We start from the raw sequence: 15,673 nt of genomic DNA, 5'->3' as shown, positions 1-15,673 counted from the left end.
CAAAATAAAAACATAATTTTAGCTTTACCTTTTAAATATGTTACAGTTTTATAGTCTTAGGACGATTCTTGGAAGAGGAACATTATATAAACAGATTTGTTGTCATTCAAATTTAAATAGATTTTGTGGTAGGCCAGTCTGAACGACAAAGCCGTAATTCATGATCAAAACCGTATCTGTCGGAAATGCAGAGTCAAATGAGTATTTGGCAAAATAGTGGCTGATTCCATGACTCTCTATCCAGTGTCCGTTGATACGGACAATTACTTTTAGACGGCTTTTCATGTGATTATTTACCTTTAAAAATATCCTTTGCTGGACAATACATTCTGTCTGCACCGCTGAAAGAGGACTGTCACTCCAAGACCAGTTCTCTAAATCAAAACTAGAGCACGACAGAGCTCACTGGAATAAATATAGCTGTGATGATATGCATTCATGAATCACTGTCAAAACAGTGATGATATCAGGTGTTTCCGGATGGTAAGCATATTGTGCCCCACCGGATGAACAATGTGTAAGAGTTTCACTAAAAACAATTTACACACAAGTTCAAAATATGGAATAGCATCAGACATAATTTTGGTTTTTAGTAGATATTGCCTCTCAGTGTCTACCATAAAACGTTTTGTTTCATAATTCTATTCTGTAAGTATTATATTCTGTGTGTTGGTGCTAAAATAATATTGCCTATTATTCTATCATATGATTAGTTTGGGTAAATCTACACCTGGAAATTAATTAAGCACCATATTGTTTGGACCGTGTGGCTTACACTTCGCAAATAATTGTGAACATTTTGTGGATATAAAACACTGAAATAAATGTCCTTTGTCAGGGCTTCTATATTATGGTAGCCCCACTCCCATGGCTAGTGATATTCAATGTTGGGCTAGTAAATATCTACCATTGCCATACCCGACGGCTATTGTTTTTCTTTTGGGTCAAATGTTGCAGTTAAGTATATTTTGTAAATATGACTATCATGCCACAACCCACCCACCCCCAATGTTAGTGTTTTAAAGCTGTATCTCCCTCTTTAGGTGACATATCTGATTATTACTATTATTTAGTAAACTTTTATTAACTTAAAGAAAAGTAGGGCTAGTGAATTTTTAATCGTGGCTAGTAAATGTTTAAAATCACTGATCCAATGGCTAGTAGGTTTTATAAACGTTCTAGAAGCGCTGCCTTTGTATACAGAGGATATTTAAGGAGATTTATGACAGTAAGATACACTGTTGTTGCATCATTTAATGTATTCTAGACAAAGAAAAAACCCGATCGCAAGAAACAGTAAATTTGTATGGAAATGTATGGTAATTAACTATGGAGCTGGAATCACTCTGATGTGCTTCCCAAAAGTAATTAATTCATGTCATCTCGGTAAATACCCAGTATGTATTGAATATGTAAAAACTCTTAATATCTGGTTTAAACTCCGTTGATACAGATACTAACTTCTAGACGCCACTTCAGGTGGTGCTCAATTTACTTGCAGGTAGGAATCGATTTAACATCCATACATCCAATTATGATTGAAAGACGCTCGTCGTGGGTACAAACTATGGGTCGGTGGTTAGTGAGAGAGTATTCGGTGTATTCGCCTTATACCTATTCATTAAAACTTATTCTGGGTGTGAGTCTGTACCGGGATACGAACCCAGTGCCTACCAGCCTTGAGTTTGATGGCTTAAATACTTCAACGCCGAAGCCTGCCCAGTCATTTCTGGAACATCTCTCAACTTGTTTATATATTCAGTCAAACTTGATCACTTGGCAATCTACATAGATATTCATAACTTAATATTCTCCCAAAATATCAAATCTATCTGTTTGATTTATAGTCCGTAGAATACTAATTAACACATGTTTGACTGTATATACATCTTAAAACAATCATAAACAACAGAATTGCGGCATCTATGCTACAGTTTTGTTTTTCGCCATTGCCTGTCTTTGCTGTACTTCAAGTAATCCGCAAGGACCGTCTCGCGATACAGGTCCCAGTTGACTTGAATCTGTAAATTCTTCTGCATTGTTTCAGCATTAGGGTAAGGCCTTGACAGCGTCTTCACTGCGATTTTCAATGTATCGTTGGCGTATTTGAGGAAGATCTTCTTCGACAGAAGTATAACTTCAGCACCTCGGCTTACCTGCATAAATTAAATTAAACTATTTAGTTAGTGAACTTGTAGTAGCATAGGCCTGTATCAAAACTGACAAACTAAACGAAAAAGCGATAAATCTGTCAACTATTTCAATACATGTAATGGAAGGAAGAAGAAGGAAATGTTTTTATTTAACGACGCATTCAACACATTTTATTTACGGTTATATGGCGTCAGACATATGGTTAAGGACCACACATATATTGAGAGAGGAAACCCGCTGTCGCCACTTCATGGGCTACTCTTTTCGATTAGCAGCAAGGGGATCTTTTATATATACCATCCCACAGACAGAGTAGTACATACCACGGCCTTTGATATACCAGTCGTGGTGCACTGGCTGGAACGACAAACATGTAATAGCTACATTAAGATAAAATAAAGACTTTAACATACTGAAAAGAGTCTATCAAGGAGCAATCAGACCACATCTTAAGTACGGATCCAGTGCATGGTCAACAGCAGCAAATTCACATGAACAAAAACTAGAAAGGTTCCAAAACCAAGCACTCGGGATAATAACTGAAAAAATGAGGTCAACCCCCTTTGAGAAAATGGAACAGTTCACTGGCATCGTACCCCTCAGCAAACGCCGGGACTCCAAGCTCATGATACAAGCCACTAACAACAAGTCTTTGCCACAACACCCAATGAACAAGATAATGAATTACTATCCCTACAACAGACTCAAAAGAACCAGCTTTCCTAAACAGAGCAAAGTTAGTACTGTCAGCTGCACCCCACCATGGGAACCACCGTTGGACAATGTAAAGATCTGCACAGTGTTCCAACACCTCACCCCTGCAGAGGAACACAGTGAACCATACAAATGAGCCCTGACACTGGCCATGATTGATGAACAGTAACCAGAGACATCATGGACACAGATATATACTGATGGATCTGCAACAAATGCAGTGGAAAACGGAGGGGATGGAATATACATCATGGACCCTAATGGCTACCGAGAGGAGGCACATTTTCCTACAGGGAAACACTGCACAAACTATGCTGCAGAGGTTGAGGCTCTCATTCATGCTGCTCACATCATCAGCACCAGAAAGGAGAACCGCTCACATGTCGTCTTCCTGACTGATGCTCGCTCGCTCTCTCTCTCTCTCTCTCTCTCTCTCTCTCTCTCTCTCTCTCTCTCTCTCTCTCTCTCTCTCTCTCTCTCTCTCTCTCTCTCTTTCTGCCCTCCAGGCTCTTGAAAACAAGCCTTAAATACTTTCAGAAGCCCTACATCCTATCAACCAAGTTGTGTTACAATGGATCCCTGCTCACTGTGGCATACCAGGAAATGAAAATGCAGACAGACTGGCAAAACTGGGTGCAGCTAAAAAAAAACCAGGAGGATAACTGGGTCACATACGAAGAGATGAAATCCCATAATAAATCTCTCAACAGACCTCCCAAACAAACCAATGATTATTACCTGCTGTCCCATCAGGAACAGGTCATCATTTTCCGACTAAAGACTAGACGCAACAGGCTGAACCAGCATATGCATAAGAGGTTCCGGCTGGTACCTTCTTCCATGTGCTCCTGTGGAGAAGCAGAACAGACGACCGAACACGTCATCCAAGACTGCATAAACCTACAGCAGCTGAGGGAGACTACCTGGACAACTACAACAACTCTCTAAAAGAAGCTGTACGGCACAAGAAGTGATTTACACAGAACAGTATCGTTCATAGTCACTGCTGGCCTCGACGTGTAGTCAACAAGCGAACGAAAAGAAGAAGAAGATGCACCATCCCACAGACAGGGTAGTACATACCACGGCCTTTGATATACCAGTCGTGGTGCACTGGATGGAACGAGAAACATGTAGTGGTTACATTAAGATAAAATATAGACTGATATAATAAACGACAATAATTCCAAGAGAACAAAATATAGAGGCAATTCCAATGAACCACTGAACATTGCATTCCGAATCTTATGCTAATCACTGAAGTTTACAAAAACAATACTATAAATGTATCAAGAATTTATCGATCGTAAGTGTTTGCTAAAACACCGTATGAACCACAAAAATGCTGTGGATACTTTTGTGTGACCAAGAGCTACCTTTCGATCAACTAAGTCAAATCAACTAATTAGCTCCATTTTCAATTTTGATGAACCATTCTAAATTATGCGTCAAAATTACCTTAAAGAAATTTCGCAACATTTTGTATTTGGCTTAAATCCTTCGGGACATTTGCAAATTCAATAGAACCAAAACAAACCCTCATCCGCTACCGACCCTGCTCCCTTGCACATGTCAGCGCAGGCGACGACCTCTCCCACCCACCCCAAACCTTTTCCTGTCCTGGATGGAGGAGCCGGCGAAAGTCGACACCTGCGCCCATGATAGGCGTGTACTACAACAGCTTGTTCTGAATGTGCACGTTAAAACCTATGACCTGACCTGAGCTTTTGTATGAACAGTGTGTGTGTACAGCGATTTTAGTTTTTCGTTCATACTTGCAAGAATAAAAAATACTCAGAACTTTTTTTTAAATTAAAAAACTCAAATACATACTAATGATAACTGTGGTTCATCTCTGTCGACTGACATTTCCTCGCCATCCCACTGTATAGATTGGAGTCCCTTAAAATATAACATAAAAATACCGGGTAACGTTCTAAGTAATAAATATGTATTTACAAAAAAAAAACACTCTTAGAATACAAAACGTCCTTCTTGTAAATACGACAAATAAAAATAAAATGAATATAATTTATATAAATGTTCTATGTTTATGATGAAACAAGGGAAAGTGTGAAATTAGTATTAATTTATGCAAACTAATTTAAATTAAACAATGTTTGTAAAGGTTTACTGAAAAACGGCTGGCTGAACGTTGGCCTGAAGTTAAGACGTGAAAAATAACCATCCTGAAACCAGCGGAACTGGAACAGGCAGCACTGTCTCGGCAGATGATCTTAGCCAGGATTCGGCTAAAGTACCGACGTGAAATGCCCGGAGACGATCATAATACCACCAGGTCGGCTCAACTTCTCTGGGTCGGGGTTAGTATAGTGAAGACACCATCAAATAAGCAGCCTAACATTGATCACCTTTATGCAACGATTATGCCATGGATAATTAGTGAATCTGAAGTCGACAACTTACAAAAATATTTGACGTCTGCAACAGTTCAACTTGAATGAAAACCTCACTGGGTGTAGTTTGTTTCGTATTTGGTGTTGGCGTTCTTTCGTTTGTAGACAGCAAGGACCTCTCAGAATTAGGTCTCTCAGAATTAGGCCTACAGAATCATCGTCCGATGCTGCAGTCTTAATACAAATAAGTTTACGGTTCATAATAAAAAGTCCATAAATATGGTAATTTGCATTGCTGTACTACACATTCTATAATATTATGACAAGGTGGTGAGGTTAGAAATCTTTATACAGCGGTCATCCCTCTCACTAGGTCTCCCAACACAAGTTTTAAAATAATAGAATAGCTTATTTAAAATGTCTCAGAATGCAGTTGAGATCATATACTATTCATAAATCTAACCGGGCTACCTAAGTAACTTGCTGCCTTTTTGTTTTCAGTTAATCATTAACTAATAATATGTATACCATCAAACCCTTTCAAAATGATTTACGATGGAACTGTTTCAAATCATTTTTGTGAATAGTGTGAACTTACTTCTGTGAAAAATGTGTATAGATTTTGTTAATAAGATGTATAGACTTTTGCAGGGCTCACCCTGTCCATTGCTAGTAAAATATTCCTTAAATTAACCACATTTTGATAATTTTCAAGGAAATACTCTATACATCTAAAAACTGGCTAAACTAAAATGTGTTCCAGTGTGAGCCATGCTTTTGTGAATTATGTGTATAAACTTTAGTTTTTATGTCTATGTCTATGTCTATAGATATAGATATAGATAGATAGATAGATAGATAGATATAATTATATGCATGTATATTTTAATCAGCAGCCGCCATCGTATTGTATATATATATATATATTTTGTAAACACCTCAATGTAACACCGTTTGGTGTTCTGAGTGAATAAAGTTCTGTTCTGTTCTTTGATTTGTCGTTTTCAGGGTCGTTCCTAGAGGCGACAGATGAGAATGAGGGATGAGCAACCCCGTCTTCGAAAACAGTTTAAGAGTATAAGTGCTCTTTTTATTTAGTTGTAGCAAATAATATATTACTGTGTCCTAACGTTTTAACTATTATTGTACGCCGGCTACAGAAAGGCCTAACTCGCAAATCTCTCTTATTCCCTCTTAAGTAACACCGCGTCGTCCCTGTATGTCTTTTTGCATTGCTTTGCGAGATCGCAAAGTTGCGTGAGTTTAGTTTTTATATATGAGCCTTAATATGTAAAAATGTATTTATCAAACATCAACGTTTGAAATTATAGTACATGACTGATAATGATCTTCTAAGAGTCAGATTAAACTTACAAAGTGCGGTTGGTTCCATATGTTTTGTCCCAAGCTTGATCTCCCAGTAAAATCTTGCTTAAATGGCGATGACACAGGAGGTAGTTTTAGCTTTAATTCATTATCGTCGTCAAATGAATCTACTGTTATTTTTGGCAGTTGTAATTTTGTTTTGGAATTCGATTCCTGAAACAGACATTGTATATTAACAATATCATACACCAAGAAAATATATGAAGAACAACATGTGCTTCACCCACTCCTGATAACCATTTTATTATTATAATTATTCCCATATTTTGTCTTTCTTTAGATATGTGATTTCGTTGATGAATGTCAACAACTGAAGTTCCGTTTAATACTATGTTCAGAAAAATGAACAGTCCTAGACAACTGTGCTTAATAATATACAAAGTGAAAGTTGTTTTGTTTAACGACACCAATAGAGCGCATTGATTAATTAATCATCGGCTATTGGATGTCAAACATTTGGTAATTCTGACAGGTAGTCATCACAGGAAACCCGCTACGTTTTTTCCTAATGCACTTTCCCACAGATAGAAAAACACATACACGGCCTTTGTCAAGTTGTGGTGCACTGACTGGAACAGGAATAGAGAGAGACAAAGACATGGGAATAGACAGAAACACAGAGCGAGGGGGTAGAGAAGGGGGAACAGAGTAATGCGGAAAGAGAGGGAGAGAGAGAGAAAGAGAGGGGAGAGAAAGAAAGAGATAGACTACGGTAATATATTATTGATAAGCAGTTATTTTCATACTTCGTTGTGGCTAAGTAACACAACTTCCGAGTTCATAGTTTTCTTGCTTGTTTTGCTTGAAGTTACCGAGTTAAGTCGAGAACCTGAAATCAACAGATATATGTGTAATGATAAAATATAATACATAACGCAATACATGACATCTACCTATATAGCAATGTCAGCTTCTCTTTCAGAACACTAAACAAATGGTTTACACAATATTCTATAGGATTCATCAGATACATGTGTAATGATGAAATATTTCGATATGTCAATATAATAATAATTATTATACATGACACAGTATATGACATTTACCTGCATAGCAATGTCAACTTTTTCTATAGAAAATTAAACAAATGGCGTACACAATATTCTATAAATCAACAGATATATGTATAATGATAAAATATTCCCAAACTGTTAATATTATAATTATTATACATGACACAGCATATGATATCTACCTACATAGCAATGTCGGCTTTTCCTTCAGAAAATTTAAAAAATTGAGTATACTTTTCTTTACCAAGACTGAAATTGAAAAACGGTTTGCAAAATTGTTTTTACTTAATTTTTAATATAAAATTTAAAAATTATGCCTCTAGAATGTATAAAACGTTTTGTATTCATGTTTTTCTCCCCACTTTCTCTCTTTTGATTATCCTCATTTTACTTGTGTTTAAACTGATTCACATTTTTAAAATTCTTACTTTATAAGTACTGTATAATACGGGTTTGGTTGTATCGAAAAGGAAAATGTCAATATCTACAGTCCTTCCCATAGGAAATGCCTATTTTTCATACTATGGAATTTACTACAATGCTATTTATTTCTCACCCAATTGTTTTATAAATTGCACACAGAAATATTTGTTGTTTTTTGTTTCTTCAAAAATACTTTTACTTTTTTTCATCGTCAAATCAAACTGAAATTATTTACAAAAACCATTTTTGTAGGATGATGGGACGAACTATAGGTCGAACTCAATCTATTAAAATCAGTTCCACTGATCTATTTCTATTACCAGTAGAGTTGAATTCAATCAAATTGGGTCGAATTCAGCGCTACGTTACGGTATTTACTATTGGAATACAAACCTAAATTCATCGTACAGACTACATCACTAAATGAAGATTACGTTAAAGACATACATACTTTATAAATTGTAAACCTACGTACGTGTTTCCCCAATGTCTAGATTTGGTAGTTTGTGTTTGGCGCTGAATCTTCTCCTCGGGAGACGAGGTTGAACAGCGTGCAGACGCTGAATTACTTCACAAGACCCCTGAAACAAACATTACAGTGTGTACTTATTTAATGTTCATCATATACTATAGCAGAGCATTTAAACATTTGAAATAACGAGTGAATTATTAGAATTGCATAAATATTCTTTGTTACTAAAAATTAATTATAAACTGTAGTTTGATTTTGACATTTCATGTATTTCATTAGTCTGTAAATTATATTTACGTATTTTATACCATAGTTATTATTTTAATTGCCAAACAAAAAAATTAAATTAAGTGATTTTTTTTTTTTTTTTGTAAATAAAATAAAAGCATTAATTACTTTTATTTTGACCAATTAGTGAAAAATTTATTATTAATGAAACTTTTACACAGACACATCTAAACTCACTGAATTAGCTATTGTCTGGCATACACTCACCGTCTTAATAATATACAACCAATCGCTACATTGACTGTTTTCTACGATTACATTTCCTCGTCTGAAAATATAATATATTAAAAATCTAAAATTCAATAAATCTTCTACAACAAAGACAAAAAGGACTGCTATTTGTTCTTTCATTTATATTAAAATTGTAATAAAGTGAAAATAAATATTATTATATTGTTTTATTTTTAGTTCATAAAGTCACATAAAACGTAGGTATAAATAAGTATACTCTGTCAAAAAAGAAACGCATAGGTGATAGGGAAAGAAAAAAGTGTTTGATTTTACAAAATATAGTTTTTTTGTATGATGTTGCTGAATGACCATGTTTGTTAATGCCCAAATGCACCCTAAAACAAATTTAACGCACGTTGTGGCACGTTGTGCGACAATTGCAGGAAATCGGCGTGAAATGGTCAGATTTTGGCGGATGCACGTGAAACTCGGGGAAAAGATTGAGGTAGTGATGGGTATTTAAAGCTGCAATGCTCTCAATGATGCCTCATTTCCATTTCGACGTAGACGAGTTACAAGATGTGCACGAATGTACAGAGGTGGAACTTGGAAAACTGGCGGCGAGTATGGTTCAGCGACGAGTCACGTTTCCTTCTACAGCGACGTGATGGACGACAACGTGTTTACAGACGCCGCAGTGAACCTTTTGCCAACAACTGCGTCGCCCAAGTTGACAGATTCGGTGGAGGGAGTGTCATGATGTGGGGAACCATCTCATACACCGGAGAAGTGAACATGTGTTCGTATAAGGCAACCCGATAGCTGTACGCTACCGGGATGAAATTCTTCGCCGTCACATGCTTCCCATTTTGGATCGACAGAGAGAACTCTTTCAGCAGGACAATGCCAGGCCGCATACGGCACGTGTAACAATGGATTTCCTACAGAATGAGAACATTAATGTGCTGCCATGGCCATCAAGATAGCCAGATCTCAACCCCATTGAACATATATGGGACGAACTGGATAGACGTGTACGCCAGCGTGACCCTGAGCCTCAGACGCTTCCGCAACTGACACATGCACTGCAGGAAGAATGGGCTAGGATTCTACGTGTCCAGATTCAGAGACTCATTCAGTCTATGCCAAGGAGATGTCGCGCAGTGATTGCTGCTGCTGATGGCCACACAAGGTACTGATTTCAGCGCCCTATGCGACGCTGTTTGGTGACGAAAACGCCTCCACTACCGTCAGTCCATAGCAAGAACATTGTCACATACTCATGTGAAATTTGACTGTGATATGATTATAAATAATGAAATTATGCAACTTTATATTAAAGAGATAATTCCATGAATATTTTGCCTATGCGTTTCTTTTTTGACAGAGTATGTTATGTTTCAGGTACACCTGTACATGTATAGGTATATTTGCGTCATGGTATGTGAATAAGTTATGGTATAAAACATAATGGAATGCCACTTTTAATGTCATGTTTAAGTACAATATGCCATCCATGCTAAAAAGTGCTGTGGCATCATAATGAAACACTCCAAGGGTGGTTGTCACTTTGTAAAATGGATGGGGACGTTTATAATGTTATAATAACACTAACTTGAAGTAGTTGAGTAAACACATCCCCGGTTCTTTCTTCAAGGCATCAATCGGAAACGATTTAAACAGAGGGATTTGTCTAAACAGAAAGGAAACATTAATAGTTGCATATAAACAATTGTTTAAAAATTCATTATAGCGTAATTTTGTTATCGTATTGACAGTAGCAGACACGGCGGAAGCAAGCAGACATTGGTGGTGGTGGTGGGGGGGGGGGGGGGGGGGGGAGCTAACTGAGACCGAGGGCGCAAAGCAAACTTTCTAAGGGTTCTGGTTATGCTCCCCCGTAAAATTTTGAAAACTAGATGTCCTGAAATGCAATTTCCTCCATTCTACAGGTAAAATTCATCTCTGCTTTAAAGGAATGCTCGCGCAAGACTTTTGGACTAGTATGCATATTCAACGATATATAATGCACATTACTGCTTAATATCAACAAATATAATCTTATATTTAATTAATAAAACGGTTAAATGTGACGGTTATTACATATTTTGTTCTATTAATGCAAAATGAAATATATTTAGTTAAGTAGTTTATTATATTATCAAGTCATTTATGGTCAGGTTGATGAAAGCGAAGCGCCTTGACGTAAATGATTGTGTTTGTTTACACTATGCATGCAGGAGTTGGTCGGAGCTGACGTCACTTCGCCCCAAGCTAAAATTCCGGACGCAACAAAAACAAAAGAAAATGGCTGCCCCAAGTTAGCAGGAATAATCAAGTTTTTTATTAACTCTAAAATTACGCGCTTTTCATTTCCTAAAGTGTGTGTTGGTGGTCCGGGTATGCATCTTTCCAACATATAAGGTTCATGTTAGAGTTTACTATCCCTTTCAGATATACTACCAATAATATTTTTGATTCAGTTAATCACTTCAATTTGTTATTTTAACCTGAGGAAGAATTTTTTTTAATTATGCCTAGTTAAGTAGTATATTAAATTGTTTGATATACATGCATGTCGCAAATAACTAACGTCGAGACATATATTGCGTTTTGCCTAACATTATATTTTTAGTAATTAGAATAATACTAATATTTTTTCAAATATTTTAATATAACACATAATTTACCATTTTAATTCTCCAATTACGAGCTATAAAATAAATTAGACGTCCTCGAAGATTCAATTTTATGAAAAGTTACTTTTTAGATGATATGTTAGACATAACAGCAAACAGAATTCGAAGATTGGCGATTCACTTAAATAAATTAAACTGGATTACTTATTCCATACCTCATATTATAAAATACAATTGTTGTTTGTTTTGTCAATAATGTCAGTTTGGCTTGTCGTTAAAAAAAAAAAAGGAAATGTGTTTTTGAAATTATGAAAAATATTCTTCTTTGAAATTGTTAAAACATAAATCACTTTATAAATAACACAGCAATAATATTATTCATCCATAAAGAAGAATGTAATTTAAAATAATTGGGTTTCTTTTTATTAGTTTATCTTACTTAACATATTTGACTATTCTTTTGTTGAACTGTATCTACTAGTTCGAGATCAATTTTACATGTATGTAGATTTTTTTTAAATCGAAAAAATATATTTTCAAAGTCCATGAATAGACAACATTGGCGTTTTATTTATATCTTGATCAATATTTCTACAAATTACACATAAAAATTGAACAGTTTTGTTATTTCCAAAACACTTTTCCGATTATTCGTATGTTAAACCAAATAAATTATTATCAAAAACAGTATTATTATTCTGCTGGTACTAGGTATAAATGTTTAAATTGAATACATATTCTCGATATTGCAGCTTCAATGTCACAGTATGTTTCAGAATGACGAGATACCTCAAAAATCGTATGTGGTCCGCCTCTTCGTCTGGATTGTCGGCATTCATGAATATGGTCAGAAAGTCTTCTCTCCGTATGACCAGTAGCTCCATGGGTGTGACACTTTCCACTGTAGCAGTTCTAACAGTATTAAACACTAAACCCAGCTCCTGCCGAAATCCAACAATATTTACTTCAAATATCACAATTTTTTAATAAAAAGTTCGGCTTCATGGAAAAATTAAAAACATAATAAGATAACATAAAATAGATCATAAGTTTTTGCTGCGTATCATGGTAAATTAATATATAATATGGCTTCTACTAGAGCAGTGTTAGCTATATATGACAATCGATAGTGAAGTTTATGGTAAGATTAAATAATATTTCTTACACACCCGTTGGTGAGAACATCATGAGTTATTTTTGGTAACACATGGGTTGTTTACATATGTATGTGTGTTAACAATTTCAAGACATACTTCCGATGAAAAACAACACTGTGGAAATATATTACACCGTGACATATAATTAACCTGACAATCATGTGTCTGTCACGCGTAAATTAGCTACAAGTGCAACGGCTGTAAATAACTTTTAGTCGAAAAAGATGTTAACATTTGCTTAAAACCTGTTGTTTGAGGATATGTAAGAAATAGAATAATACATTCGTGTCCGTTAGATACCATTTCTCTCACAAATCGTTGTTTAAAAACGTATCAAACTCGCTTTCGCTTGTTAGATAAATTTAAAAACAACTCGTTGTGAGATAAATGGTATCTAACGGCCACTCATGTATTATTATCTATGGTGTGTGTGTGTGTGTGTGTGTGTGTGTATATATATATATATATATATATATATATATATATATATATATATATATATATATGTGTGTGTGTGTGTGTGTTAAGTTCTGATAATGTTGTTGAAATATTGGATAGTAAAACAAGATAATTATTATTTTATTACTACTTAGATATTAGCTGCTGAAAAGAAACAATTCATATTTTAGATAATTCTTTTATCACTTATTTACTTATATAACAGTTATCTACTGGGCTGGGGTGTACAGCAACGACAGATAATGACGTGTGACTTACTCCAAAACTTTGTCCTTTAGATAGCCTTGCCATGCAGACGTTCTGAATGTCTCCCGTGAGAGGATCCTCTGTCAGTCTTTTCACGAAACCTGCAAACGAAAGAAAAATAAAGCGCCAATCTGTAACCTACGAAATATACAATATACAGAAATAGCTATGTGTGTTTGTCTCTCTGTCCCTACCTCTCTCAGACTCCATCTCTGTCTCTTTCTGTATTTGTGTATATGTCTTTTTCGACACTCACCCACCCCGTCTCTAAATATTTATTTTGGTCTCTCTATAACATGCACACGTTCTTTCTATCTCTGTCTCTCTATGTATGTGTGTGTGTGTGTGTGTGTGTGTGTGTGTCTCTATCTTTCTCTCTCTCTCTCTCTCTCTCTCTCTCTCTCTCTCTCTCTCTCTCTCTCTCTCTCTCTCTCTCTCTCTCTCTCTCTCTCTCTCTCTCTCGTTACTCAAACACTAAACGACATAATTACAAAACAAACATTAGTCATCGTTGTGTAACTTACAGATGCCCGATAAGATAAAGTAGAAACATTCAGGATGGTGGCCCTCTCGTATGATTGCCTTCTTAGAATCCACCCTGTGGATGAATGAATGAATGAATGAATGAATGAATGAATGAATGGGTGGGTGTGCAAATGAGTGATTGAGTGAGTGGATAAAGGACAGAAGTAAGGCCTTAACGAACGATTAAATGAATGAATGAATGAACGAGTGAACGATTGATTGAATGAACAAATATTGTAAGAAGAGAAAGTGCTATAACTCGGGAATTATTCATTAAATATTTAATTATTTGGATGATTCAGAATTGTGTGAAATGTAGTAAAACATACTGGATACTATGCGAGGTATTAGACACCCAGGCTTATATTTGATGGATAGACAAAAGGACGAAAGAAAAAGAAGGTTCAGATGTGACAATGAACGAACGATATACACAAGGTTCAGATATAACTGAAGACGAACTATGTAATAACTGGACACGTCTAATACTATGCCTGTTGTATGATTTCAAAAACAGAAGAAAAAAACAAAAACATTTTGTTTATCGCATAGTACTAAATTTTAAATACAAGTTTTTAAGTCTCTAATATATGGTCTAATGTGGGTAAAGAAACCCGTTGCCACATAGAATAATATTACAGTGTTCTTTTATATACACTTTCCTACAGTCAGAAAGTGCAATTATATGCCAGTCGTGGAGCACTGGTTAAAACGGGTACAAAAAAAAAATCACTATCAAAGTTGATATAGTTAGAGTGTCTCACCTTTGATACCAAGCCACTCTGCATAGCTTCTTCTGTGTCCGTAGTGGGTACTCGCTCAATGACTGCAATGTCTGTAAACCATGCAATACCTAAAATAAAAGACGCTGTATACCTTATAGCAATGTCTGTAAACCATACAATACTTTTAATACAAGACGATATATATCTTACGGCACTGTCTGTAAACCATGCAACACCTAAAATACAAGACGCTATGTAGCTTACGGCAATATCTGTAAACCATGCAATACCTAAAATACAAGACGTTTGTGGTTCTGTGATTATTATACTTGTGGAACAGCGAACACAATCCTACTGCTGAACATTGTCAAATTGATATCGTATATTACATATAGAAAGACATTCGTTTTGAACTTCAGTTACTACAGAAAGTTTGTTTTATTTAACGACTCCACTAGGAGCACATTCATTTATTAATCACCAGTTATTGAATTTCAAACATATAGTCTTAGAGAGGAAATCCGCTTAATATTTCCATTGATAGAAGAATATATTTTGTATGCACCATTCCACTTGCTGAAACGAGGAATAGGGATCGATCCTAGAACAACCGAGCATCAGGCGAGCGCTTTACCATTGGGCTACATCCTGCCCCTCATTTACTAGAATGTTATGTTGTATATATGGTTATTTCGTGTGTACGAGTCTTCATTACATGTATGTATAAACATCAATAGACTGGGGGTTTCAATTTAATTAGTTTTAGTCAACTGATGTCACTTACCTGTTTTAACATGTCTGCTGTTCTCGTCTCTGGTTTAAGTGACAGTATGTGACGAACCTCAGAGCTCAGTGAAATCTGAAACGGGTAGAAATATTTGTAGATGCTTCCTTTTAGTACTGGTGGTCACATTTGTTTTTGTACATGTAATTGGTTAATGAAT

General features: G+C 35.7%; 1 protein-coding gene and 1 long non-coding RNA gene across 2 annotated transcripts in view; both read right to left on the bottom strand.

The window, feature by feature from the left end:
* Nucleotides 1-1,060: 1,060 nt before the first annotated feature.
* On the bottom strand, nt 1,061-5,453 carry LOC121373979. Its single transcript, XR_005958165.1, has 3 exons — nt 5,296-5,453; nt 4,702-4,770; nt 1,061-2,156 (listed from the first exon to the last, which is right to left on the bottom strand). It is a non-coding gene; the product is annotated as an uncharacterized LOC121373979 (long non-coding RNA).
* A 1,898-nt stretch (nt 5,454-7,351) lies between these two features.
* The window catches only part of LOC121374413 (cyclic nucleotide-binding domain-containing protein 2-like), an 11,279-nt gene continuing 2,957 nt past the window's right edge, over nt 7,352-15,673 (bottom strand). Inside the window, exons 3-11 of the mRNA XM_041501514.1 lie at nt 15,514-15,588; nt 14,769-14,857; nt 14,004-14,077; nt 13,492-13,580; nt 12,407-12,558; nt 10,594-10,671; nt 9,015-9,075; nt 8,523-8,628; nt 7,352-7,440 (exon numbers count right to left, since the gene is read on the bottom strand). Of these exons, the coding sequence (XP_041357448.1) occupies nt 7,352-7,440; nt 8,523-8,628; nt 9,015-9,075; nt 10,594-10,671; nt 12,407-12,558; nt 13,492-13,580; nt 14,004-14,077; nt 14,769-14,857; nt 15,514-15,525 (750 nt within the window). The 5' untranslated portion in view covers nt 15,526-15,588. The remainder of the gene's footprint in view (nt 7,441-8,522; nt 8,629-9,014; nt 9,076-10,593; nt 10,672-12,406; nt 12,559-13,491; nt 13,581-14,003; nt 14,078-14,768; nt 14,858-15,513; nt 15,589-15,673) is intronic.

This window comes from Gigantopelta aegis, chromosome 6, assembly GCF_016097555.1.
Source record: "Gigantopelta aegis isolate Gae_Host chromosome 6, Gae_host_genome, whole genome shotgun sequence".
Taxonomy (NCBI): Eukaryota; Metazoa; Mollusca; class Gastropoda; order Neomphalida; family Peltospiridae; genus Gigantopelta; species Gigantopelta aegis.
Note: the sequence above shows the minus strand (reverse complement) of the source record. Positions and strands in the feature narration are given on the sequence as shown.